Below are 26268 nucleotides of genomic sequence, written 5' to 3'. Positions count from 1 at the left end.
TGTACTAGACAACTTATGGCTTTATAAATAAAACCAGCAGGAAGCCACATGGGTGGTATGGACATGAAGGCAACAGTGGCAATTTGGGAGAGGAGAGCTCTGGGTCACCAGGGAAGCGAATTGGGATTCAGTTTAGGCCAGACAAAAGAAAACACTTCTTGGCCTAAAAAACAAAAAATTGTTTATGGGATTGGCACCTACCCAGCTGCTCAGAAAACTGAGGCAATTTGTGAAGAGTGTTTTTTTAAAAAAAGAAATCAAGGGGTGTGTCAATTTTATGAAATAAATAAATAAATGTGGAGATGACCCCTGAGTTTCAGAGGCTTGCTTTGGCAGGGCCATGCTACAGGCTATAGGTTCCTCAGGTCTCATTGATGTGCAAGGGAGTGAGGAGGTGGAGGGGCCCTTTCAGAAAAACCAGAGGGGGACTCCGTTCCTTTGCTAGCTGGCACTGACCTGGCTTTTCAGGTAAGGGGAAAAAGACAGGGCTCCCTTCTTTTCAGTGGACGGCACCTGGCAAATTGTAGTGAGCGCTGCTTGCTTGCCTGCCCGTCTTTGCCCTGCCGTGTCTGAACAATGGAAGGAGGCAAATGGGATTCCTCTCTGAAGAATCGCCCTTTTCCTTGCAGCTCCCGGTGCTCCCGGTACAGAAGCAGCACCTGCCCATGGATGCAACCGCTGAATTGCCCTGCCAACAAGCCAGCCAATCCAGTGGCTCTGCTTCGCGCGCGGTGGTGGTGGTGGAGGGGGGGGGGGGGAGATCCGCTTTTCAGAGTGTTTCAGACAATTTATAATTATTCCACTTCAGGAGCATCAAAATCTCGGAGCTGCTCACATGTCCTATACATACTGATCCCTATTATTAAAGGAAAGGAAAGATCCCCCAATAGGTGGTTGATAACGTCGGCGCACGTGTAGTTGTTCTTTTCAAACCACACTTAAAGGGTTCGCGCAAGAGAACTGCACAGTGGAGTCTATACATAGGAGCCAATTCCTAGGGGGTCGACGTTCCTTCAGCCCCCCCTTAAATATTTGAGGTGGCCGTCCTCCCCCAAGTTGATGGGCACTGCCATTCAAATGGTGTACTTGCGCCGAGTCTTGTGATCGGTTAGGCAGGGCGGGACTTACCTGCCGTCGCGTCCTCCCAATGTTTTAGTCAAGTTGGTATCCTTTAGTCTATTCTTTGCTGTGATGTATTTAAAAATAAATAACAGAAAGGCAACAAATACTTATTGTTGCTTTATTTTTGAACAACACTAGTTCCCTTTGATGAGGGCTTGGTGAGTTTCTGAATCCCTCCCCCGTCCGAAGTTCCTTGCGCACGAACCCAAATACTGTAGGTTGATTTTGGAAGTTAAGTCCAACTGAATGCATGGGAGATCAAGCAGCGAGCCAGGAAGTTCTCGATTGGTGGCGCTCGGGAAAGGTCCGCGCCAAGACCCAGCCTCCTGCCCACTAAAACCGCCGGGGAAGCATTGCTATAATAGGGTGACTTCTGACTGAGATCGCGCGCCTGCGAAGCGCTTTGAAGGGAAGAAAGCGCTAATGTCACATTCGAGGAGAGTTCACTTCCCAGTGGCATGCTTGCTCACACGAATGCCATCTTTTAAACAAGAGAGCAAACATTTCCCCATTAAAGCAAACCCTGGATCGCTTGCTCCTTTCATCCGAGAAAGCTCCAGCATCTTTTCCATGCGCAGCCTTGATTCTGGTAGTACTTCCCTAGGAATAAGAAAAAAGCGCCTTTGAGCAATACATTTCCTGCTCGGCGACAGCAGCTCTTGATCATAATTCTGGAATAAACTACCAGACCTGCCTGAACAGCAGGCCTTCATCTTAGATCAAAGGAGGGGACCTTGTGGCGCTGCAGGTGACACTGAACTCCATCTCCCATCAGCACCTGTCCGCTCGGCAAATGGTCAGGGATGGTGGGAACTGGAGTCCAGACACCTGGAGGTCATCCGTTTCCCCAACTCTCCTTGAGAGCTTACATGCTTTAGTGCGGGATCCAGCCAGAACGAGGTACTTTGAAGGCCTCGGATTTGAAAGGGATGGAGCGTTTCTCTCCTGCTGAAACAAAAGGGCATTTCAGCTGCTTCTGGGGGAAGAGAGGGCACTGCCTGGCGGCCCACCACAGGGTGCAACTCCACGCTAAGCATTTTCAAGTCCCACGGAACCTTTGTACGTAGAGAGACGCACGTAGAGAGACGCTGAAACGTGCGGGACGATGGCGCAGCTCCGAAGCACATTCCCGTCCCGACAATTTCAACAGATCTGGCCGGGGGAGTCACGCTCTCTAGAAAGCCAACAGAGTTTTTCTCCTGGAAGCCAGCAGAGTTGACTGTGGCGATCCTGGAGCCTCGGGCCCCTTGAACGTCGCCGGGCTAAGGTCTCCGTGAGGCCGACCTGCCGGCTCAAAGCTGGTTCCCTCAATCCGCTGAAGCCCTTTGCTCTGGGGTCGCCTGCCTGTTCCTTTCTTCGCCCGCGCCGGCTCCTGCGCTGGCGCTCGCTGCCAAGGCGCCTCAGTGCGGTTGGCCGACCGAGTCCCTGCCAGTCTTTCTTCAGCGGTTCGCCTGGAACATTTCGCACTAGCCCAGCTGCGTGAGGCGGTTTGTTTTAGTTAGGAAATGTTGGCGATGGGTCACCCCTAGGGTGCCGGGTACACCCGGCGAGCTCCTGCTGGCCGCCTGCTCTGAAGGCAGGTCGGGGGCGGCGGTGGATGCCCAGGGCGCGAGGCCCTTCCGGATGGCCAGGAGCGCAAGGGGGCCGCGGCAGAACTGCTTTGCTGCATTCTGTTTCTGACGCCATTTCCTGTTGGTTGTCTAGCCTAGAGCAGTAGGTACTCAAAGATATACTGCTCTTGAGCACAGAGGTTCCATTTTAGCTGTCAGCGAACCAATCAATCTTCTATTGAAATCTTTAGCAGAGTTAGAACTGGGGAAATGAAATGCCTTCCTTACGACCCCCGTCCGCCCTTTATGCCAAGCGAATAGTTTGGGAAGTGGATGGCTAGGCCAATGTGATTACTATCAGCCTAGTTCCTCTGGAATTTTTGAAATCCAAGCATTTCAACCGAAGTCGAAAGTCTGGACTGTGGCTGCCGGAGGTTTCCTTAGTTACCTTCTGAAGAAACAGACCATGGTTAAAGCATCAACTTTATTTCTTTTCTCTGCCTATGGTGCGATCTAGTTTAAGGCATGCACTTTTCAGCCCTATTGATTTCAATCCTATACATTCTACACATTCCAATAGGACCACCTACTAAGTGTGCATAGGACTGCGCAACCTTAAGCAAGCGTCTAAATCCCCATAGTAATCAACGAACTGCGTGCCTGGTTTGACTATATTGTGTGCATACATACATTTAAAGCATTTCTATTCAACCTCGCAAGTTCCTTGGAGGAAGATGTTTGTTGTGATTGTTGATGACGATCGTAACATAAAATCCCTAGATATATAGGGTCAGCCCCCTCTGAGCAATCCACCGCAAAACATGAAAGCAACCGTAGAAATGTTCTTCAGCAGCACGGCCTGGAGGCGTGCGGATGGGTGAACTAGAGTACTGAAACTATCCAAGTCAGTAGGAAACCGGGAGGTAGTCCTTCCAGATTCATGACCAGGGTATAGCATAAGAAGGTGATTTTAGTCCGGGGGCAAAAAGCCTCCCCCCAGGTTGCGCCCACGGGTGCTCAAGGGCAGCAGCCGGCGTCTTGGCGAGGAGAGCCCTAGGTGGGAGCTGATTATTCAAATCGCCTGCCTAGGTCCTGGGGATTGGAGGCTAGCCTGGCCTCTGGCTGCTATATCACTCCGGCACCCACGTCACTGCACCACTTCGTTTCCTCCTCCTCCTTCCACCCTCCTCCTCCTCCTCCTCCTCCTTGCCTTCGCCTCCGGGCAACTCTTCTCAGCGAAACCCACCCAAGCAGTAGTAGTAGCAGCGGCAACGGCAGCAGCAATAGCGGGCAGGGAGAAACCCCACGCAAAGCGAGCCCACCCTCCCCCTCCCCCAAAACACACATAGAGGGAGGGGGAAGAAGGAGGGAGGGAGGGAGGGAAGGAAGGAAGGAAGGAAAGAGGGAGGGAGAAGGGAGGGAGGGAGAGGGAGAGAGGGAACGAGGCAAGGAGAAGGAGGGAGGGCTATAGAGGAGGGTGTTTTCCTTTTCTCTCCCCCCCCCTTTTTTTGGATTGCTCTCTCTCCCTCTGTCGTCGCTTGTTGTGGCTGTTAAATTTTAAACTGCCATGCACTCCGCTTCCAGTATGCTAGGAGTCGTGAAAATGGAAGGACACGAGCACACGGAGTGGAGCAACTACTACGGCGAGCCGGAGGTAAATGGCAACTTCTGTCTGTTTGCGTGAGTGGGTGTCTCTCTCGCTCTCTCTGTTTGTGTGTGGGTCCCCCACCCAATCCCCAAGCCTCCTCCTTCCGCTAAAAAACAGGACTCTCTCTCTCCCTCTCTCCCTCTCGCCCTCTTTTTATACAACACTGTGTTAGCCTTGAGATAATATTAACTTTGTGATCAAATATTGACTTGCGAAGCCTCCAAATCCTTTGCCATGCCTAGCCGCGCTATCCTAACAAAGTTGTGTTTGGCAGAGAGAGGTTGGGGGGGGGGAAGAGGAAGGGCGTTTGAGGGGGGAGCTATAAGGAACCTGGGGAAGAGGGGGCGCATTTATTGCTCGAAATCTCGCCCTGGGAGGGCTCGGAGTCTGGGGGCAAATGAAACCCAAAGCCGGACAAGAATTCTTTCTTGAATGAGCGGAGCAAAGCTTTACGCACAAGCTCCTGCCGCTCTCCAGGTTGCGTGCCTCCTTCCTTTGCTCCAGAAACCAGCCGGATCTTGACAACCGAGATCTTTTCCCTCCTTGAGTCAAATCACATTTCAGGTTCCCTCCTGGAGCCGTCAGCCCCATTTTTAGCCTTGGATTTTGAACAGAGCCCCCACACCGATTTCCATGGCGCTTAATTCTGCCTAGGGCTGAGGTCTTGACCCCCGAGTGATTTCGATGCAATCCTCCCCCGCAGTAAAGAAACAAAGTTGTCGGAAGATCACGACGGATATTCCCTAGACAGTGTATGAGAAATTCGGGTTGAAATCGAATCCTACCGAAACGAAACACAAATTCTATCGAGTCGTTTTGATGGACCCGGCTTCTATTGGGTTAAGAAACTATAACACAAGTGACTTGGGAAGTAAATTGCATTGAAACCCAAGAGAATCGCTAAGGCTTCGGGGGAGTCAGATATGGGGGTCTGAGGCTCTAATCCTCTGCGCGCTTAGCTGGGGGTGAGTCCCGCGAAACACAGTGGGGTTTACTTCTGAGTAAGCAAGCATAGGATTGCACGGTTAGACCCGGAAAGTGTGTGCGGTAGAGAGCGGGCTTGCTTTCTGGTAGATTTGCATTAGCATTTGGGTTTTAACAGGAACAATTCCCCGGCCAACGAACAAGGAAATATTTTAAACACCCACCTGGGTCCTACTTTTCTTCCATCGCAATAAGAAACACGTTACTTGGGCAAAGGCTCATTAAAGCCAACGGGAATTTTTAAAATGAGGGTGCAGGAATACTGTTATGACCAGACTGGTCGACTTTGTCCTGTTGTTGTTGTTGTTGTTTTGTATGTCATCGATTTCACTGAGACCTGTATCAGCTTAGCGCATTTGGTATCCAAGTTTGCAATGCTTGGACCCCTATCCTAACCATAGACACGATCGAGTCTAAGTTAGGCGCTCCCCCTGCCACTTTTTAAATTGTATTTGGCGAGATTTACAAGCCGATTCTCTCCCGTGTTTAAGGTAAAGATAAAGCGACCCCTGACTACTAGGTCTAGTCGTGACCGACTCTGGGGTTGCGGCGCTCATCTCGCTTTATTGGCCAGGGAGCCGGCGTACAGCTTCCGGACCGTGTTTACTCGGATGTAAATCTGACCGGTTTCAATTTAACTGCCCCCCAGATTCAAGCACCTGCTGTAGCCTTCCATTTAAATTCAAGGGGCCAAGAGTGCCTGCACCATGTTCACTGGGGCGCTGGGTACTTTCACCTTCCATTGTATCACACAGACTCCGAAGGAGACCGTTACACCAAAGAAAGCTCCCTCGAAATATGCGGTGGTTGGGGCTGAGGGCTGGGTTGCCCACCATCCCGTGGCCAGGGAGTTGTGGGTCTCGGGTGGGAGACAGGTGGGCCACCTCCTCTAACCGCTGGGCTCCCCGCTCTTGTCGCCTTTGCAGGGTTACTCCACCATGAACGCGGGGCTGGGCATGAACAGCTACATGAGCATGCCAGCCATGGGCACGGCGGGCAACATGACGACGGTGGCGTCCGGCGGCTCCATGGGCATGTCTTACGCGGCCGGCCCGGCGGGCATGAACCTCTCTCCCGGCGCGGGGGCCATGGCCAGCATGGCAGCGCACCTGAGCCCCAGCCTGAGCCCGCTGGGCGCGCAGGCCGGCTCGATGGGGGGCGCGCTGGGCGCTTACTCGGCGCTGAGTCCCGTCGGGGCCGGCGGCAGCGGCGCGTACGGACAAGCGGCGGGCCTGGGCCGCTCCCGCGACGCCAAGAGCTATCGCCGGAGCTACACGCACGCCAAGCCGCCTTACTCGTACATCTCCCTCATCACCATGGCCATCCAGCAGTCGCCCAACAAGATGCTGACGCTGAGCGAGATCTACCAGTGGATCATGGACCTGTTCCCTTTCTACCGGCAGAACCAGCAGCGCTGGCAGAACTCCATACGCCACTCGCTCTCCTTCAACGACTGCTTCCTCAAGGTGCCGCGCTCGCCGGACAAGCCGGGCAAAGGCTCCTTCTGGACTCTGCACCCGGACTCGGGCAACATGTTCGAGAACGGCTGCTACCTGCGGCGCCAGAAGCGCTTCAAGTGCGACAAGCCGCTGGGCTCCAAACAGCAGCAGCAGCAGCAGAATCAGGGCGCCTCGCCTGCCTCGTCGGCGGGAGCCCCGTCGCAAGGTAAGAAGGCGGCCTCGCAGGCGCCGCAGGAACGCGACCTGCCCAACGGGGCTCCGGAATCGCCGCACTCCAGCGCCTCCCCTTGCCACGAGCACAAGCGCGCCCTGGCCGACCTGAAGGGCCACCCGGAGCCTGCCCCGTCGCCGGCGCAGCAGCAGCACCTGCTGGCGCAGCATCACGCCCACGCGGGGCTCTCCCACGAGGCGCACCTCAAGGCGGAGCACCATTACGCCTTCAACCACCCCTTCTCCATCACCAACCTGATGTCCTCCACAGAGCAGCAGCAGCAGCAGCAGCACCCCCACCATCCGCACCATCCGCACCAGCACCACCCCCACCCGCACCACCCGCACCACCCGCACCACAAAATGGACCTCAAAGCCTATGAGCAGGTGATGCACTACAGCAGCTACGGCTCGCCGGTGCCCGGCAGCCTGGCCATGGGCTCCGTCACGAACAAAAGCGCCCTGGAGACCTCGCCCTTGGCCGGAGACGCCTCCTATTACCAAGGGGTCTACCCCAGGCCCATCATGAACTCTTCCTAAAGGGCATCCCACCCCCCAAGGGCCAATGCCCTCTTTCTCTCCCCAGGACAAACCCGAGACTTCTCTGGGCAGGAGGAGATTTGAGATATGATGTAGACTTTGGAAAGAATCCAAAGCCAGGTCAGTTTATTCCACGGCGTCGCCTCCCGATCCCAATCCATATCCAAAGCCCATCGGACTAAAACAATCCGGTGGCCTCCACCCACTACCTGGGAGCTCCGGCGCCTTTGTATCAACTAAAGATTCTCTAGCCCTATTTTTTAAATGAAAAAGAGAACTTTCTATGAGGAGCGCACTGACCCCATCTCTCCCGCGCACCACTTTTGGCAAAGAATCCTGGACTTCGCGCCCCGCTCCTAGTTTAGAAAAGGCTCCCGTAATATTCAATCGACGTTTGCTGTTGTGTAATTTAAAGCTCATTTTTCTTCTACTCTTTTCTCGCCGGCGTCGGGAAAACAGGATTGATCTCCAACAACCGTGGGGCGTGGAAAACATCCAGTTCCGTGGGCTTCGGCTCTTGACCACCGTCACTTTTCTTCAGACACCGATTTAAATTTTATTTGAGTTGGAGGTTTCCTTTTAGGAGTCTCCTTGTCTGTTTCTTTATTTTGTTTGTTGCGGGGAGTTATAAATATATCTATTTTTGGGTGTGAAAGTGACACAGAAATAAGTGTGTGTGTGAACCGGTGTTAGATTTCAAAACTGAGGATCAAAAAGGCTGTATGAACTCGGGGGAGGGGGGTACCCAAAAATGGACTTTAGATTGTAATTTGACACAGGAAGTTTTGATGTTACCGGGAGAGTAAACGACTCCGATCGAATTAATTTATCGTTTTTGTACGCTTTATTTATGGTTTATAGATGTGTATTCTGGTAAGGACCGACCAAATTCTCACAAACCATATATTAAATTGCTGTTGGAGATTTTTTCCCCCTTTCTTAACTTAAACAATAATACCTGTCTGTTATTTTCTAGTATAATGCAAAGAGATGCGGGAAAGATAACGAACTAATTTTAGCTCTTGATATTGCTTGCCAATGGGCTTACTGTGCTTAGAGTAGGCCCTCTCCAAGATGGCCTGTATGAATAACATGCGTATTTAAAATGCACATATGAACTTGGAGTATCATGTTTCATACATCATCAAATCTTGTTGGCACGCTTACCATTCCTCGTCTAAACTGTGAATAAGACTGCAACCTTACTCCCAAATATACACTTTATTCTCAAGTAAAGACAGAGCTGAATCTATGGTAAATCTTTGCCTGACATGCACTAGATTCACAAGCAGTTTGGTTTCAGACTCCCAACTGTTTAGCAAAATTACTTCCTGCTTCGTCCAAAGTAAACTGCTGAAATGAAGGGGGTTGGGGGGTTGTTTTGGGGTTGTGAGCTCAGTTCTGATACTGCAGACCAACTCCTAGGCCCGGAATGGGCTCAGAGGCACTAGAATCTGGTTGATAGATCTTGGGATTCTAGTAAAAAGCAAAATAGATCAGAAAAGCCTAAAGTCTGCCAACTCCCTGAGTTGCAGCCCATGGAAGTCCTAGGACAAGTCGGACTGAAAATAGGGTCTTTCTTGTTGGCAGAGATTGGATTAGATGACCCACGTGGTCCCTTCCAACTCTGCAATGCTATGATTCTGTTACTGGGTTGTTAGGCTCTTAGTCGAGGCCTATATATATAGATGCTGCCTATTCTATGTATGTATATGATTGCTTTGCCTGCTTGACTTTAAATATTGCTTTGTTTATTTGATCCTGTGAACATTACTTGATAGGAAAGCCCATCGGTTACCTTACACATTTGCAATCGGGTAGGCTCCCACGAGTTATACTTGCCTAGACATCCCCGCTGACTCCCGTCCATGACTAGGATTGCAACCTCTGTTAAAAGGGGTATTCTCGACATCTGGGCATCATGATAATGGTGGAATCATTTACATAACAGCACAGTATTCAGCCAAAGTATTTTTATGACTCATTGATTTCACTTATAATGTTAACCGCATATCTCATTCAATCTCCGGCCTTAAAAGTGCTTCATCTTTGACTGTACCTGCTATTCAGCCTCGCGTTCCACACAATCGCAGCCAATATAGCAATCCTGAAGTACAACTACTATTAAAGCCACATTATGATACTCCAAGCGGGAGGTGGCGGCTTGAAAAGCATAAACCATTGGTTTCAGTGGGTCTACTCTTGAGTACGAGGAACGTTGACTATCATCAACCGAGACTACTCTTGCCTTTCATAATGAACTGAGTGTGGCTTGCTAGAACCTTTCTCTGCATCAGAGAAAGCGCGCGAAGCCTCAAGCGCCTAGTGGAAACCAAAACACGCCTAGTTGGGTTAAGAGTTTCGGGACTTTTAAAACAAATTGGTTAGATGAATTCTAGCTTCTTTTTCTTTAAAGATTTGGGTTCTAGCTTACTTGAAACGCAGTTAGCAAGAAGGACGGCTTTAACCTAATGCTGGGCAATTCGGAAGTTGTTTGAAAGCTCGATGCTCCTATATTCCTCCTCTTCTGTCCGCCCTCCAGAGCCGTATTCACTGAGAAGGCCTGTCTTCTTCCTCTAAGTCGTCTTTGGATAAACGTCGGGGCTCCTCTTTGGAGACTCTTAGCGACGCGAGAACCGGGATGAGTAAATGGGATTCCAATCAGTCCCCATCTTGCTCATGCAGAAATCTGCGCACAACACACACGCAACAGTGACAACACATACACACGAGAGGCCTTGCCTGTGGCAGGAGCTGGTCAGAAGGCGAAGGGGAGTTACGAGCTTCCCTTCGCTTGCCGAGTCCAAATGAAACTCCAGAGTGGATTTTCTCGACTGACTACAAGCACTATCGCGCAGTCCTGTGGTGGACGGGGGTGGATCTCGAACCAGCCAACTATATTCTTCCCTTTCACACCGATCCTGAAAACAGTTGAAAACGGTAAGTTTAACTTCGGAGTATTGTAAGAATTTCACTGATTTTCAGTGAAACTGATGCGCGTCACCTTATGCACATTTTACTCAGGAGTAAGGTCTTCAATGGCTTTTGAATATCTTATGATACTTACTTGGAAGTAAGACCTATTGAATTGCGGAGGACTTACTTCTGAGTACGCGAGCTACGCGTTGTGCCGCACCTCTAGCCAGGCTGCAGCGCGCCATTGCTCAGAAGGCTCATCCGGAAGGAAGACATTTGATGCTCGTTCCCCCCTAGGAAGGGGGTTTTTGTGTTGGCCTTTCGAGGGCATAGCTTAGCAGGACCTCAAAGACGCAGCACTGAGCCTGGTTAGGAGAGGGACGGCTTCCAGCGAAGGCTCACTGGATGGGGAATCGATCCACTTGGAATAAGCGGGGCATCCTTCCCAAGAAGCAGGTGTAGGGTTCATGGTCAGTTCATGGGAACTAACCTCGGTTGAATCCTAAGGTTTCCAACTAGACTCAGGTAGAGAAGATTACCTGGCCAACGGAAGTCAAACAAAACTTCGTTTCTTATTTATTATTATTTACTACATTCATATGCCACCTTGTCCTCCAAGGAGCTCAAGGTGGTGAGCATGGCTCCCCCCCCCCCCTTTGGCCACACAGCAACCCTGTGAGGCAGGTTAGGCTGAGTGGGAGTGGCTGGCCCAAGGTCCCCCAGGGAGCTTCACGGCTGAGTAGGATTCTGGCCCTGGTCTCCCAGGCCATCGTCCAAGGCACTCACACTCCAAACGGCAGAAACCGCCGGTGGCGCATAACTCAATAGTTTAACCCCAGTCCTCTAGCAGAACTTTAGAGTTTCTAAAGCAGTTCACATAATACTCTGTCTTGTAATCCTCACACCAGCTTGGCAAGCTAGGTCAGTATTATCCTAACATCACAAGTTGCCACTTAAGGAATTCAGGGCAGAAATAAGAGGGGAGGTCCTCATCCCTACCTCAGGCTGCTCGGATATGAGTACTTACCGGGGAGTAAGGTCCACTGAATGTCAGGCAATTCGCTACCGAATAAACACGTATTGGTTGAGGGGGTTTTTGTTTCTTTTTCTTTTTTGCTAGCCACTGTGCTCTGCCTCTGCCACATCTGTAGGGCGCGAGACTGATGTTCTGAGACATTTCACTTGGAGCGCGAACAAAAGGAGGAAAATGCAAAATAGGGCAGCCTAATGGATGGATGCACAGAGCGTACGGAAACCTTTACTCAGACGTCTATTTAGAAGTGAAGGATTGGCTTTGATTCCGTTCATCATGTGACGACTTGCATGTGCGGACTGTGGCCTCCACTCGGACCACAGCAACTCTTTCTTACCACCTCAAAGATTCCATTACATGCATTCAGGCAAGCGCTTGCGTGAATCCAGTTGAGATCTTCTTCCAATGCTCCCTGACTGGAGCTCAGATGAACAAAGGTTCTAAGCACAGTTACTCAAAGAGAGCGCCACTAAATATCATCTTCTACAAATAAGTGTCCTTTAAATCAGTGGGACTTGCTCCCAGATCAGTATGTGAGTTTTTGAAGCCTTGGTCCCTGCAGTCTTTAGAGTTGCAAACTTATTTTAAGAGAGAGAGAAAGAAGAACCCCTCTCCTGAATTTGGTGAAACGTTCTTCACGTGAATAAATACGATTTAGGACAAGGTGCTATTTTAATACACAATTGGCAACGTTTATCCCCTTCCCACAGAGCAGCCCGACCCCATTCGTGGAGTTCATTGGGACTTACCAGAAAGTCTTGCTAGGATTGTAGCCCATCCTGCCCTTTGCATGTTTGTTCAGAAGTTACCGGTAGTCTGAACGCCATCAGAAGAAACATGCATAGAATTTCAGTTTTTAACGGAAATGAGTCGTCCTCCGAGTAATTAAGCTTAGGGCGCCGCGTAAATTCATTAAAGAGAGCGCTTCGCACAATGCAGTTCTGCTGAACGTTTGCATTCCAATCCTACATATGTCAAATCCCACTGAGTTCAATGGGTCTTCCAGGTAGGTACCGGTAATTATAGGGCTGGGAGTCTAAAGGTGGTTGGTTAAAGTGGGATGTATAAACAGAACATGTGGCTTTTAAACTGGATATGTTTAGGATCCGGAAACTCATTTCGCAGGGGGTCATTTGCTGCACGAATAAATGGATGGGAAGCAAATGAGAGCTCTATAGCATCCTTCCAGCTTCCTCCGGAGTGCATTCTGAAAGATCAGTATCCGATTGCGTTCTCGCTAAAGGTTGTTTCATATACAACACTCACTTGCAGGTGAAATCCTTCCCTGACAAATGTGTGGGCGTCGGAGGAGACAGTGATGTGTGGCGCACACGAGAGAACGAACAGTAGCAAACTTGGTGCATAGAACTATTTCAGAAAAAGCATCTCTTTCTCAGGGCTTGGAAGCTACATCTCTACTTGGAAGTAATTCTCACGGAATTTAATAAGATCGCCTTTTGGAAATAATCGTCTTCTTCTTCAGAAAGTGGGGAGGACCCCTTCATATTTGCGAACCTCTGCAAATCAAACACCACAGATTTAACTTTCCTAACCCCTGGAAATGTACCTCTATGGTGCCAGTCGAGACACGCCAGCGGCTGGTGTTCCAGTAGTCTTCCATAGTCTTCAAGTCGACTATACATAAAGTCTGCTCTTAGCCTGTGGAGGATTATGACCCTCTTTAGAAAATGCCATTGGGAGTAAGTCCCACTGGTTTTACTCCAATCCAAAGCCTGCTCACACTTTTGCAGTACCACCAAATGTGACAGCACCACATGGATCCAGGTTGTTCTAGTGTACATCTCCAACATACAGAATCAAGTAATTTACAGATTTCCACCGCCATCACTTTTTAACTTGTGTGGAGTCAAATTTTCATTTGCCCTAACCTCCCAAAATTATTATGAGCCACCCTGGCATAAATAGACAAATAATAACCTGTAATAGTTGTTTGTTTTCACCTTCCAGTGCAGACAGAACAATATACATATATCTGCCAGTAAACTTTCTGGGGAGTATGCCCCTACTTGTTTTAATTGACATCATCCTCATCATTAATCAAATTTATATACTCCTCTGCTTCCAAAGATCACAGGGCAGTTCACAACATGAAAATACAAAATACACAATAAAACAAACAAGAACAAATAAGCACCCCCTCCCACAAACACATTTTAAAAAACCATAGAGTGTTAATCAGCCCAAGGCCTGGTTGAACAAATTATTTCCAGTGAGGTGATGACCAACTTCTTCTAAGTAACTCTGCAGGAAAGCTGACTGTAAAGGGGAATTTGGCAGACCTTCAGTGGCTTAGCCCAGTTGGTGCACAGGTTCCCTGTTTTGGGGAAGATTTGACATTTGAGTGCTTCAGTTTTACTGCTGGAATTTTTGACTAAATGCAAAGCAGGTGTAAATGACTTGACACCATGAACCCAAACTTGAGAAATACTGTAACACAGTTGCATTTAAACAAAACAAAAACCGGCCCATAAAACCTCACCCGGCTCTCATAAATGTAGCCTTCTCGGTGCTCCAGGCCCACCTGGATGGCTGCAGCAAGCCATACCTTGTCAGGAAAGTGCCACTCTTACCTGGATGCTAGTTTGTGAAGTTTTGTATTTCCACCTGTGTAGTTGTTTGCCCAAATTTATAGATATTGATCTATAGATGCGGGTACATTTAAGGTAACTGTTAGAAATATGGTGAATCCTGATATTCAGCAGAATGTCTTAGGGCTGTAGAAGGCTTAGCCTGAAATGTGAGAAATAAACTTTTTTTTCTTACATTTACTCCAACAACCTGGTTAATGCTCTTTTACCATGAAAGGAATGAAGGGAACCTTCAGACTGAAGACTACTAGTAAATTTCTCTTCTGCCCTAATATTTGCCTGTCTATCCGTCATATCATATCAAAACTTTGGTCATCTGCACCTTAGTGATCACACCTCTCTCGACTCTTCCCTCTTCAGGCCTCAGATTCCATCTGCAGGAGGCGACGCGATTGCTTTTTGAAATCCAAAAATAAATTAAAATGTGATCGTCAATATTTTTCTCTAGGGCATAGAAAGCTGGCCCGTCGGCCAACCTTTTCCCCACATTCTAATTTTATTAATTCAGGCTGCATCGTCGAAGCAGCTTTATTTGGTTGGTTAGTTAGTTAGTTATTATTTATTTATTTATTTATTTATTTGTTTGTTTGTTTATTTGAAGACATATGTATTTATTTAAATAAAATATCAATTGCTTTCGCTCCGGACAACAGTCTGTCCACTCCTCGCCCACCCCCACCCCCCGCACAACTTTAATAGATTTAAGAAGTGATCTAAACTTGCGAATCCCTCTCAAATCCCCCCTCATTGTTTTTTCGGGAAGACTGGGGGCCCCCAAAAGGCACCTTTTAAAAAACAGGCCTGTGGGTGGAGAGGCCCCATTCGGCCGCGCTTCCCCGCCGCCCGCCTGTGTCCCGCGAGGACACACACGTTGTGAAGCAAAGCGGAAAATGTGTGTTCATTACCACATAAAAGGCTCCCGTCGCGCAGAAGAATGGAGGCCTGGAATGGCAGCGATTGCGCGGACAATGGGACGCGAATGTGATGCTCTAACCTGGCCGGTCCCATCGCGCCTGCGGTCGTTTTAAACTACTTAGTTGTCTCCCACTCCGTTGATCCCGAGCGATAAGATGTATACCTCTGCCAAAAGACCTTTTCAAAAAGCAAAAGAGAGAGGGAGGAATGTGTGCGCGCGTGTAGATGTCCTTTAGAGTCGGGGTCTCTTCACTTCCTCTTCACGCGTTCGATCCGGGTCGCTTTGCAAAGGACCACACGGTCTGCCTTCCTCATTCAACCCCACCTTCCGTTATTTTTTTGAACCGCTGGTGATTTAAGTCCCCGCCATCTGCGAATAGGCAAAACCAGTAAACTAACAACAACAACAACAAAATAAATAAATATTTAACGCCAAATTCCAGGAGGTATACTTCACGCAGCACGTCATTCTTCAGCAAATTTACACAGATATTAGGAATGCTGCTGCCTGTGTGTACGTGTGCGTGCATGCGTGTGCGTGTGTTTTCTCTGCTCCTTTCGAGCCATTGTGCTTAACTGAATTTTATAACGCTGATCGATATCTTGGTAAAATATTCATTTTTAAACTAGCGGGCAGTGAAATCTTTGCTTTGTGCTAAAGTCAACAGTCGCTCCAATAAATGCCGCGATGCCTTGCCGCCGAGCTGCAGTCAGCGGGGCGTCTGGGCTCGTCGCCGTCGCTTCTGCCACCGGCAGCTCCAGGGCATCAGGTAGGGACTTTTAAGTTTGGTGGTGCTGGTGCGCGTCGTTGTTGTTTTGCGCTGCTGGCAGCGGGCGGGAGAAGCAGCTGAGAGTCTTGCCTGATTCCTACCTGCTGCTGATCCCCGGTCAGAATCAGGCCTAGAGGAGGGGGGGAGGGGTCATCTCCCCCGACCCCAGAACCGCAGATTAAAAATGTTCGTTAGGTTCCCCGTGGCTACGAGAAACCTTCCTCCCCAGCGGAGGAATGTGAGCTGGGGGCTGCCCCATAGTTATCGGGAAGCCGGGATCGTCCCCTAAAGGTCCTGGCGAGCTGATTCTCAAGCGGCCTCCTGGGCTCTTTAAGTTTTACTGGCTGGAGTTGTGGGAAGAAGTGGGTGCGGAACAGAAAAAGTGGATGAGAGAGAGGTGCTGGCTTATCATGCAGCATGAGTATGCAGGCTTACTCGGAAGCAAGTGCCACTGAGCTCAGTGGGCTTTCTGGCGGGCCGTTGGGCCTGATCCAGCAGGTTTTTCTTTTGCTTGGGAGATGCGAGCTTTTTTACCCGCCTCGCCTCTCCCTTTTTTGGAATCGACCTTGTTGACGTTCGGAGCAGCTGGCGGGTCTTAACAGCTGTGCTCTTCTTCTCGGCTTCTGCGCCAGCCACCCGCCCTCCGCCGACTCCTTCCTTCCTCCCTTCCTTGATGCTTCAGAAGCAGCAGGACGCCACGCTGTGCAGGCTTACCTGGGAGTGAGCCCAGATGAGGACATTTGGACTTTCTTCCAAGTAAGCCGGCATAGGATCACACTGCAGGGAAATGGCTTGAAAAGAGTTACAAAACTTCTTAAAAATTGGGTTTTTTAAGCCGAAATTCCCAAGACTGCAAAGGACTTGAACGGGATGGAGGCGGCTCATGGGACAGTTGTGTGGCTGCGGAAGCCTGAGGTCGCAACCCCTGGACACGTGGGCCTTTGGGGCAATGCGTAGTCTGCAATGCACTGTGACTCTCAGCTGCGCACCGAGAAGTCCTCCTGTCTGCGCTACCTTTGCCCATTTCTCATTCATTCCGATTCGGCTTGCTCAGAACTTCCCGCTGGATCGTGTTCTTTCTTATACAGTACAGAGAAGCGAACCTTTGGCGCGAAGCCGCCATGATCCCTGGGCAGGGCGGTTGCATTTCCAAATTTTCTACACCACTTTGCGAAGTAGCTCTGGTTAAAAAAGAGAGTTAAATGTGCATTTTTCAATTTGTGTGCGTGTGTGAAAAGTGCTTTGGAATTATTTCTGCCCCACAACACCACCCGAAGGTCGCACGTTGTGTAGTAACGGAGAGATGAGTGGTAAAGAGCTTTGAGCACGGGGGAAAGCTCGGGCAACAAGGGCGAGATTCAGTCCAGCCCAGCCAAGCATATTCAGGCAACGTTGACTTGAAGGAGATTAACTTCGGCTTTTGCTCCCTTTGCCCATTTATCATATATCTTTATTAAAGACCCCTCCCCCCATTTTACAGATACAAAACTGAAGTGAAGTCGTAATGTTCTCCCAAAACCTCAGCTAGGACCCACGTCTTTCAGTAGCTTTTAAATTGGTCGACCAATCTCTGCCCCTCAGAACATCAGATATAGAGGGGATAAGCTGTTTTCTGTATCGTAATCTCTATTTGGGGGGGGGGGCGGCATTTTAGGAAAAAGTGGAGCGACACGCCATATCTCCTCCGTGGATTTGACTCTCCTTGCCTCGGTGACCTTCTCTTGCAAGGCCTTTCCCCCTCCCTCTTTAACGCCATCCAAGGCAGCGTCGGGGGAAAGGCGAGCAGAGCCAGAGGAGTTACTTCGGGAAAGAAAGCGAGAGGTCTCCTCGGTGGGAAGCCTGTGCGCTGGCGCTGCCGTCTCGGTTTCCCTCCGGGTGGGGCTTGCGGCGGAGAGAGGGAGGGGGAGGAGTTCCTCATCTGATTTCCCCTCCATCTAAACTGACGTGACAGCTTATATTTCCCGAACAAGATGGGATCTCTGCAGGACACACACAGAGGCTAATGGTTTTTCAATAATTAATACTCCCCTAGACCACTCGTAATGCGGCCTCTCGGATTTGTCAATTACTTGTCATTAAATGAGTGTCTATCCACGTCCTTCCCTTCGGGTCTTTCGATAGAGGGCTGAGGGAAGAAAATCACCTCCAGCCTCGTCTCCACGAAGCTCAGGCAGCCTGATCTCAGCTGGAAGAGGCGCTCAGTGTCTGGGATAGGCGGTCAGGCAGGCAAGGTGCAGCTTCTTCAGAGTCGGGCGAGAGGCTTGCAGAAAGCGCCAGGAGCCGACGCTTGGAAATAGATTTAATCTGCCAAAAGGGCAATTTTGTGTTTCCGATCCTTATCTTTCTTTTGGCCAGATTTTTTTAAAAAGGAAAATGAGTGCATAAATAGTAAACATACTTCGTCTAGGCAGAAACCAATCTCCCCTTCGAAGCAAGATTGCCAACATTTTCTTTTACTGCTCCTGTGCAGCCAGACCAAGAAACTTCGCTAAAATTCACTGCGCCAGGCTGCAGTTTAAACGCACAGCAGCAGGGCTGGCAACATCCCCCCACCGGCCTTTTTAATGATTATTAATAAAATGGAATTCGGACAATTCAGCGAATTATTGAATTTGGGCCCAGTCTCACGGCTCCGCTCTGGAACATGCTCACATCACTTCTGGGTATGTTCAGAGTGCTGTTTTTTCTAGGAACTGAATAATCACAACCAGCATCTAGCATACCGAGGATTGGCGCGTGAGGTGGAGTAGGCAGAGCTGTCAAGGCAGAAGACACCACAGAGCTATTCATTTTAGAAATCCCCTCTAGTTCTGGAGGGAACTAAAGCAAACTGTGGTTCGGCACCCCCCCTCACGTCCTTTTAACCCTTACGCCATAATGTGATGGCGACCAAGAGTCACATAGCCGAGAGTCACATAAGCAAAGGGGATTAGGTCCCCGCCCCAAGGAGTTTACCATCTAAATTTCATTCCCCTCCCCCCAATTTTACTTCCAAGCCAAAGGTAAGCACTTGTAAGCACGGAGGCTTCAAGAGGTCAGTTTAGAGCATTTTTGGTGGGGGGCGGCGGAGATAGCCAGGGGGCCTACAAGTACCGGATGCTGCGCCTCTGCCCCATTCAAGCCAAAGAGAACCAGATCTCTCAAATATCTCCTGCTGTGGTAGAAGATGGATCCGGGAGCCTATCTTTAGTTGAACCCTGTCCTAAATTTAGAGGCGAGAGGCGCGAGGCGCGCCTAGGAGGGGCAAGACAGGCACAGAAGACATACAATGAGGGTTAAGAGCTCGCAAGGCAGCATTTTGCAAGGGGGGTAGAACAAGGAAGGGGGTGGGAACGTCTAGGCTGATTGTAAAGAAACGTTTCCATTCCATCCACCAAAGGAACAATCCGACGCTGCATTCCAGAGGCGGAGGGCGCTTAGTTGCAAAGGCGACGTGGATCAACCAAGACCCAGAAAGCGCGCTGCGCCTTTTTTCGTCTAGCTAACCGTAGATGGGATAGGAGGACGAGGCCCCCCGACTCCCCTCTGCGTCCCCGGCCCCGCTCCTCCTCGGTGCCCCCCTGCGCCCTTGTTGCTGCGTTAAGAAGCATCCATACGCTGAGGCGTCCTGGCCGCCGCTATGGCAACCGTGTCCAGCATTGTCTATAAAGCGGAAAGCTACCGCCTCCCTCCTTAGGGCAGTTTAGTCCATTCCGTCCTCAGGACTCCCCTCCTTGTCCATCTCCCGGCCGATGCCCCTCGGCCTCCTGCTCTTCTCTGTTTAGGTGGCACAAGTGTAAGCAGCGTTTGACCCTCTTTAACTGCCTGGAGACTTTCCTCGATGAACAGTTCAGGGTAACCCCAAACCCCCACAGCACACACACCCCTAGGAATCTCCTTTTGAGGACCCGGCGCGGCACCGTAAGGTGGCGGAAGATTTTGGCAAAGAAGGAGTTCCCTGAATCACAAAAGACGCACCCCAGATGGGAAACGCAGTTTTTTCGAGGCAAGTTAGATGGATTTCAGTGGGATGCACTTCCCTAGTAATAAGAATGGTCAGGTGAACCAAGAAGGCAGCGCTCGTGCCCTTTAATTGCTGCATGAGAGAGGACATTTCAGCTGCTATGGTTTATCATGCAACCTATAGTTAGTAAATTTCCCTTTTCTGTGGAGCAACTGAAGGTGCAGGAGTCCTGTTCTCTTCATTATCCAGCGATTCAAACTTTCATAGAGGTTTATGAGTCTTATTTCCTTTTCAACACATCTCACCCTAAGTCCAAGTGTCCAGAACACCTATTAATCCTGAAGGAGAAAAGAGCGTTGCGGCTGCGCTGCCTCAATGTGTTTTAATGCCATGTATACAGAAAGCTCGGCTGTCAGGGGATTAGCTAGGCAGCTTTGCAGTCTCGAACATTTAAAACCTTTTCTGGAAAGAGAAGTCGAACTGACACGCAGCCTCTACTGATGCGTGTTTACTCAGGAGGAAACCCCGTGGAATTGGGCTTAGCCCCAGGTAAGCATATGGACTCAAAAATGCAATGCCTCTTGAGGTCAATAGTCGCAGGTTAGTGGGTGAAGAAGGACTGCAGCTTTGCAGCCCCATACTATGCATGCTTACGCAGACGTAGACTCCTCTATGCTCAACCGAGTTTACTCCCAAGCAAGTGTCCTAACTGAGGAGTCAGCTCCACTGATCTGAACTGAAATTCATCACGGTTTTGATCGGGTAAACTTGCACCCAACTGGAGGGGATTTAGTTCTTTGGAAATCTGCGAGACTAGCAATATTTTGGGATTTGGGGTGGCTGAATTGGACCCACAGAAACAACGTGGCTCCCTGGACTAATCCTGACTTGGTTTCATGCAACATTGCTTCAATATTGATCTAACAGACTATTTCCCCTTTCCTTTCCTTTTTTTAACGGATGAAATTGCTTCAGAACTCGACTTTCTCTAAAGGAAAAAGACCTGAGGGGGGAAATAACAAGAAACCTCACCCGCCCGCCCGCCCGCCCGCCCCTGGCGCTTTACACCCGTATATGTTAACTCAACCAGTTAAGAATAGACCCGCCGGTTCGCTACTCTGTCAAGAATTCTGCCATTCACCGCTGTAATAGAAGGGCAGAAATCATCTAATTGTGCATCCCTATTTTATCCTCGTCTTCTCCTCCCCCCACCAACTCTTTTCTTTACTTCCCATCAAAACAAAACCAAACCAAAAAAAGCCCCACACCTCTTTCTCTGTTGGGAGTCTGGTAATGACATGCAAGGATGGGCTGAAAGACAACCAGACATCAAAGCACAAAGAAAATGACATTTCCCGCACTTTGATAAGAAAGTCACACTCCTCACTTTCGCCCCCTCCCTTCTCTCCTTTCTTAAAGGCAAACCCACCAGCCCCCAAGGGCGGCCGCAAGCTCTGAGTTGGGCACCCAAAACCTTCTTCCTTTTCGCATCTTGCATCTTTTGCCGCCACCCTTTCGTAAACAGGGCAAGTCCCTTGGGTGCCCCAGAAGTTTCTTGGACTTGGGGGCCGGGCAAAACAGCAACAACATTTATTGGGGATAAGGAAACACTGGTGTGGGGGTGGGGAAGACACACGCTTGGGACCGAGATGGAGCTAATTATTGCGAGGGGTAAGAAGGAGCTGGAACACCCAAGTCGAACTGAGCCCGTCTCCCGGGAGACTGATGGAGACCTATTTTACAAGCTGTAATTCCGCTTTAGACGATTGCAGGCTAAAGTCAATTCACACCCTCTTCTTTCTTCTAGAAATATTTCTAATCCTGCCGTTCAAGCGGGGAATTCTCTCGCCTTTCGCTCCACCGATATTAATCTAGAAACTTCATAGAAGGAAGCCGGATAATTGTGGGTTGGGTGGGCGGAAAGAAAAGGGGTTCCCCCCACAGTTTAACTACCTCGGCAACGTCTAACCTTCGAAAAAGTAAAAATTAAACGGGGAGATATGTCGTTCGGTGATTTATGGTTCCTTGCTCTGTTATTTTATTATATGAACGAAGCGAGAATTTTTCTTTTGATAGCCTTATTCTTGTTCTGTCAATTGAGAAGGGCTTGAGCAGTTTGCTACTAATGTGTGTGTGTGCGCGCGCGCGTGTGTAGTGAAAATATAATAATTCATTTGGATGTATCTAATTAGTAAAATAAATGGATACGCGCCCTTGAACAAAGTGAGACTGACTCCTGAGTTAGTGTACATGGCAACTGGTGTAAGCAGACTTATTTGGCAGACTAAATTATCGGCCTTTCTTTTGAACAGATAAATAGAGCTGCGTTGTAAAGCTGGTTTTATACGCATATACCTGAGAGTAAGTCTAATTGAACTTAATTCTCCTTTACTTCTCAGTAGATATGCATACGAGTGTATTGCAATAGTGCGAGCCTACCCATGTCTACTTGCAAGTAAGCCGCATTGACTTACTGTTTGGGAAGTGTATGTAGGTTCGCACCCTGCTATCCAGTCCAGGTTTAGGAATCCTTCATATCCCACTGAAGCAAGTGGTCAGCTAGCTTTGAAGTCTGATCCTTCCTACTCTTACTCGGAAGTAAGGCCAACTGGTTTCAGCAGTTATACTTTACATGCCTACATGATACTGAACTCGCTACGAGGATTTTTTTAAAGGATTTTTTTTACTATTTTTAGCAAAATTGGCAATAAAAACATAGAAATTCATATGTTTTAGAAAGTAAATAATGAAAATACCTATTCGCTCCCTCCAATTGCTTAATCCTTATCAATACCAAAAAAGCAATTTCATTTCACTGATACTTCTTGCCAGTTCGCTTTGTCAGTTTGGTATGATAGAAGACGAAAATAAAATAAAAAGTTTGCATTCCAGCATTAAGACCTCTAGACCCCCAAACAAACAGGTGCAAAATTAAAACATAGTAAGCTATGCATTAAAAAACCCCAGGCTAGAGACAATAAATCAAGGGCCATGTGCAATTTGATACCATTTTTAAAGGTGGAGGCGCTGGGTTAATTTGCACTCAAAGCCATGATTGTCTGTCCTGACTTTTTCATTCTAATTGCTTTCCCCAAATCTTTGAAAAGCTAAAATTCAGAAGGGAAGCAATTCTCCTACCAGCAGGGAATAGGCCTTGCCAAACAAGCACCCAAAGAACAAGAATTATTTAGAGCAAAATTAATCTCATATATAAATGGCAGCCAACTTTGCAATCAGATCTGGTTGCTGTGCCTCTAACAGCGGCTTGATCTGCAACCCTCTTTCGTGGAGGTGAGAGGAATTCATCTCAATTTGCTGCAGACGGAACTGCTGTTAAAAGTGCAGGTACAGATGCCCGCTGAAGGGTTGGCATCCTCACACACGATTACGATGAAATATTATGTAGTCTGTGGCCGCAGCATCAGTCCAGATTTGTGGACTGAGTCGCATGCAGGAGCCGTTCAGTGGGGCTTAATTTCTGGTAAAGTATGTTTAAGTTGGAAGCCTTAATTAACAATGCAGTTCAGAATGAATAATCCACTCATTCATTTGCGTTCTAGATCCAGCTTCGGCTCTGCTGTCCCTCACTTTCTCTTCCACCTGCGCGGGGCCTTCGCCTTTCTGGGAGACTTTAAGCAAGTTAATAGGGAAGAATGTTTCGTGGAAATCAATGGATCGCTTCGAAGTTATGCTTTAGCTCCTAGGTGTGTGAAACCCATTCCATCTTTCTGTAGGTTTCATACCATATTTGGTATATACAAACAATACCGGCAGCAATCCTATAGACTTGTAGGATCTCAGCGGGATTTGTTTCCGAAAAAACATCAGCCCCTATCTGGCTGACTTTCACTAGAATTCGAAATTCGGCTGGTGGGGAGAAGATAATCCACAAATGTGGATCTGACACAAATTCCTGAAGCCAAGTGAGTTTTGCCTCGCAGGACAAACCAGATTATGACCAACAATCTACTTCGAAGTAAGCTTCACAGAGTCCCATGACGTTTACCCTCAGGTTTGTGTGCACAAGATTGCAGTTTAGATGCTGAAGGCCACATCCCACCCCAAAACAAGCATCTTCAGTCTATTTGATACAATTATATAAGAGTTGGACACAAGGTTATAATAAACTGGACACGCATGGTTACTGGAAGGTAAACTCCAGTGAGATCAATTGGGATTTACTCTCAAGTAAGTGTGCATAGTATTACAGCCTTAACAATTCTTATATTTGGTGGGCTATTATAACTACTACCGTTATTGTAGTTCAGATATTTATTGAGGAAATAAATGTTTTGATTGAATCTTTTAAAGTAATGTAAGTCTGCGTAACTTTATAATAGAGGGCCTGCTAAGCGCCAACGCGCAAAGCTATTCATTTCAAAGTGACGTCTGATGCAAAGTCAATTAGTCTGCTTCGGAGTAAATAGCAGGCGCTAGCCGGTTCAGTAGCCAGCCATCTGCAACCCTGAGCAGAAGGCAAAAAAACTCCACAACGTTTTGGGGTAAGGGTTCTTAATCAAGCCCTTACCCAATCAAAGCCAATGAGATTAATCACTGAGTAAACATGCATAGGATTGCACGCAGGTACTGTTTGCTGAACGCTGAAGCAGGTCGTTGCGAGATCTAAAAGTGTGACACCCTTAGGCTAGTTGGAGCAGGTCTGAACACTTCATGGGGGTGATTCAAGAGATTCATCTCCTTCCTTCCAAGCGCTCCATAGTATGGTTTTCGGAAAGATCATGAACGTATGAACCTGTCTTGTACTAAGGGTTGATCGAGTTCACTTACTCGCACCACCGGCAGGCGCTTTCCAGGGTCTTCCCATGGGACTGTCGCCTACTGGGGGAGCAAGGGACCTCGGCCCCTAGGAGTAGGCAGGGAGTGGGGGCTGTAGTTCAGGAGGACAGCCCCACTCTTTCCAGCACCTCACTTCCATGAAGCCCCAAGAAGAAGGGAGAATTGCGATGCTATCCTTTCTTGGCCTCCGTCCTATGCAACCTTACAAAAGACTCTCATCCTTCTCTAATCGCGACTCGGTGAATGAAACCTGCTCTAGTTCCAGCAGATAAAAAGCACATCCCCCCGCCCCTGCTTATCTTCTCTAACATCAAGCCACTGGAAGCCGTTTATCTCAGGTGCCTTTAACCTGCGGTTATCAGCCTGCTGGACTCATTTAGGGGAGCTCAGCTCGGTAACCTGAGACAAGGCTCCATTGATTGTCGAGAGCGTCCTTTAGATTCCACCCTCTCTGGGTAAACATCGCCAAGGAGCTGGCCTCGTCCCCCCCCCCCCAACCGAGCCACTTGCAGCAAGCGACACCTCCCCTCATCCGAGAGGCCGCTGCCTCTTAAAACGTCTCGCGACGAATTCCTAAGGACAAAGAGGGGTGCATGGATGTGCGAGTGTGTGAGAGAGATCCAGCAGGTGGGCATTTAGAGCTGCTGCGGGTGCTCTGTCACCTGACTGGCAGGTGTTACGTTCATGGGGTCTCCACCTTACTTCCAAAGGCTGGGGAGCGGGCCCGCAGGTTTGCAAAAGGAGCGTTTGCAGCCAGAAAAAAAGCAAAAATGAGGGGTCCTCCGCGTGTTTTGCACGCGCGTGCTGATGCCAGAGAAGCGGACAATTCTGCAGCCCTGTTACGTATATTGAATCCCAACGGGTCTTGCTAACCCAGGGAGGGAGCTGTAATAGTCAGGATGAACCAAACCCACTGTAGCAGGGTGATGAGGATGATGATGATGATAAAAAATAGTTGAAGCATTTTGGGTACTCACTTATGTGGAACTTTTTGTATGGGGAGGTTATCTGGATTGTGAAGGCGTCAAAGTGTTCCAGGGCTCTTAACAACTAAATACTTTACGGTTTATTAAAGCAATATAATAATTGCTTGCTTGTTTCTTTCTTTTTTATATCAGCATATTGCTCAAATCCCAATAATCAATACAGCTTTAAAAGGTTTAAAAAGAAAAGGTACGCAAACATTTAAAATAAAATATAGGTGCCTCAGGCATATTAAGCCACGTGTGGGTGAGCTTGTTGTTTATCAGGGAAAAGCTTAAAAATCATTTTAGTGTCTTCTTTTTCACTCCCTTTCACAAGTAACACAACAGAATCCAGGGATCATCAGAGGTATGCGCTTCATTCCGAGAACCATGGATTAAAATTAGTCCTGGCCGGTTGGCTTCCTCCGATTAATCAGGACATTTAGCTGATTAATCGACCCATTAAAGCGCCCTAACTCTCCAACAGTTGGACTTCACCCCGGAAGGCGCACTTTTCTTCCATTGTCTCCCGAGACAGACCGATGACAACTAACCAAAGCATCCGTGGGGGTGGGGGGTGATGGTTTTGTTTTTATTATGTATTTTGTGTTTTTATATTGTACTTTTGTGCTGCGAACAGCCCTAAGATCTCCAGATGAAGAGCGGTATACAAATTTAATAAATGAACAATGGTTTAGAATCCAGTCTTGACGGTGGGCGTTATGGGAGGCGAAGACCCTGCATGGAAGTCGGTGGGACTTAACATCTGCGTTCTCAGGCCGAGCTGCTTCTTCGCTCTAGGGTGC

The 26268-nt window shown here is 48.7% G+C and overlaps 1 protein-coding gene and 4 long non-coding RNA genes across 5 annotated transcripts in view; 2 read left to right on the top strand and 3 right to left on the bottom strand.

Moving 5' to 3' along the window:
* Nucleotides 1–1182: 1182 nt before the first annotated feature.
* Nucleotides 1183–2761, bottom strand: LOC310849012. Its single transcript, XR_014566735.1, has 2 exons — nt 1992–2761; nt 1183–1722 (listed from the first exon to the last, which is right to left on the bottom strand). It is a non-coding gene; the product is annotated as an uncharacterized lncRNA (long non-coding RNA).
* A 1144-nt stretch (nt 2762–3905) lies between these two features.
* On the top strand, nt 3906–9112 carry FOXA2 (forkhead box A2). Its single transcript, XM_083748652.1, has 2 exons — nt 3906–4326; nt 6231–9112. Exons 1-2 carry the CDS (start codon nt 4240–4242, stop codon nt 7512–7514), a joined length of 1371 nt encoding a protein of 456 aa, XP_083604778.1. The 5' UTR covers nt 3906–4239; the 3' UTR covers nt 7515–9112.
* LOC310849003 lies at nt 8340–25599 on the bottom strand. Its single transcript, XR_014566727.1, has 2 exons — nt 24489–25599; nt 8340–10435 (listed from the first exon to the last, which is right to left on the bottom strand). It is a non-coding gene; the product is annotated as an uncharacterized lncRNA (long non-coding RNA).
* LOC310849002 lies at nt 13464–14961 on the bottom strand. The gene is made up of 2 exons (XR_014566726.1): nt 14858–14961; nt 13464–14467 (listed from the first exon to the last, which is right to left on the bottom strand). It is a non-coding gene; the product is annotated as an uncharacterized lncRNA (long non-coding RNA).
* The window catches only part of LOC310848991, a 38125-nt gene continuing 27541 nt past the window's right edge, over nt 15685–26268 (top strand). Inside the window, exon 1 of the long non-coding RNA XR_014566712.1 lies at nt 15685–15757. This is a non-coding gene — a long non-coding RNA (uncharacterized lncRNA). The remainder of the gene's footprint in view (nt 15758–26268) is intronic.

Source organism: Podarcis gaigeae, assembly GCF_964106915.1.
Source record: "Podarcis gaigeae genome assembly, chromosome: 7".
Classification (NCBI taxonomy): domain Eukaryota; kingdom Metazoa; phylum Chordata; class Lepidosauria; order Squamata; family Lacertidae; genus Podarcis; species Podarcis gaigeae.
Note: the sequence above shows the minus strand (reverse complement) of the source record. Positions and strands in the feature narration are given on the sequence as shown.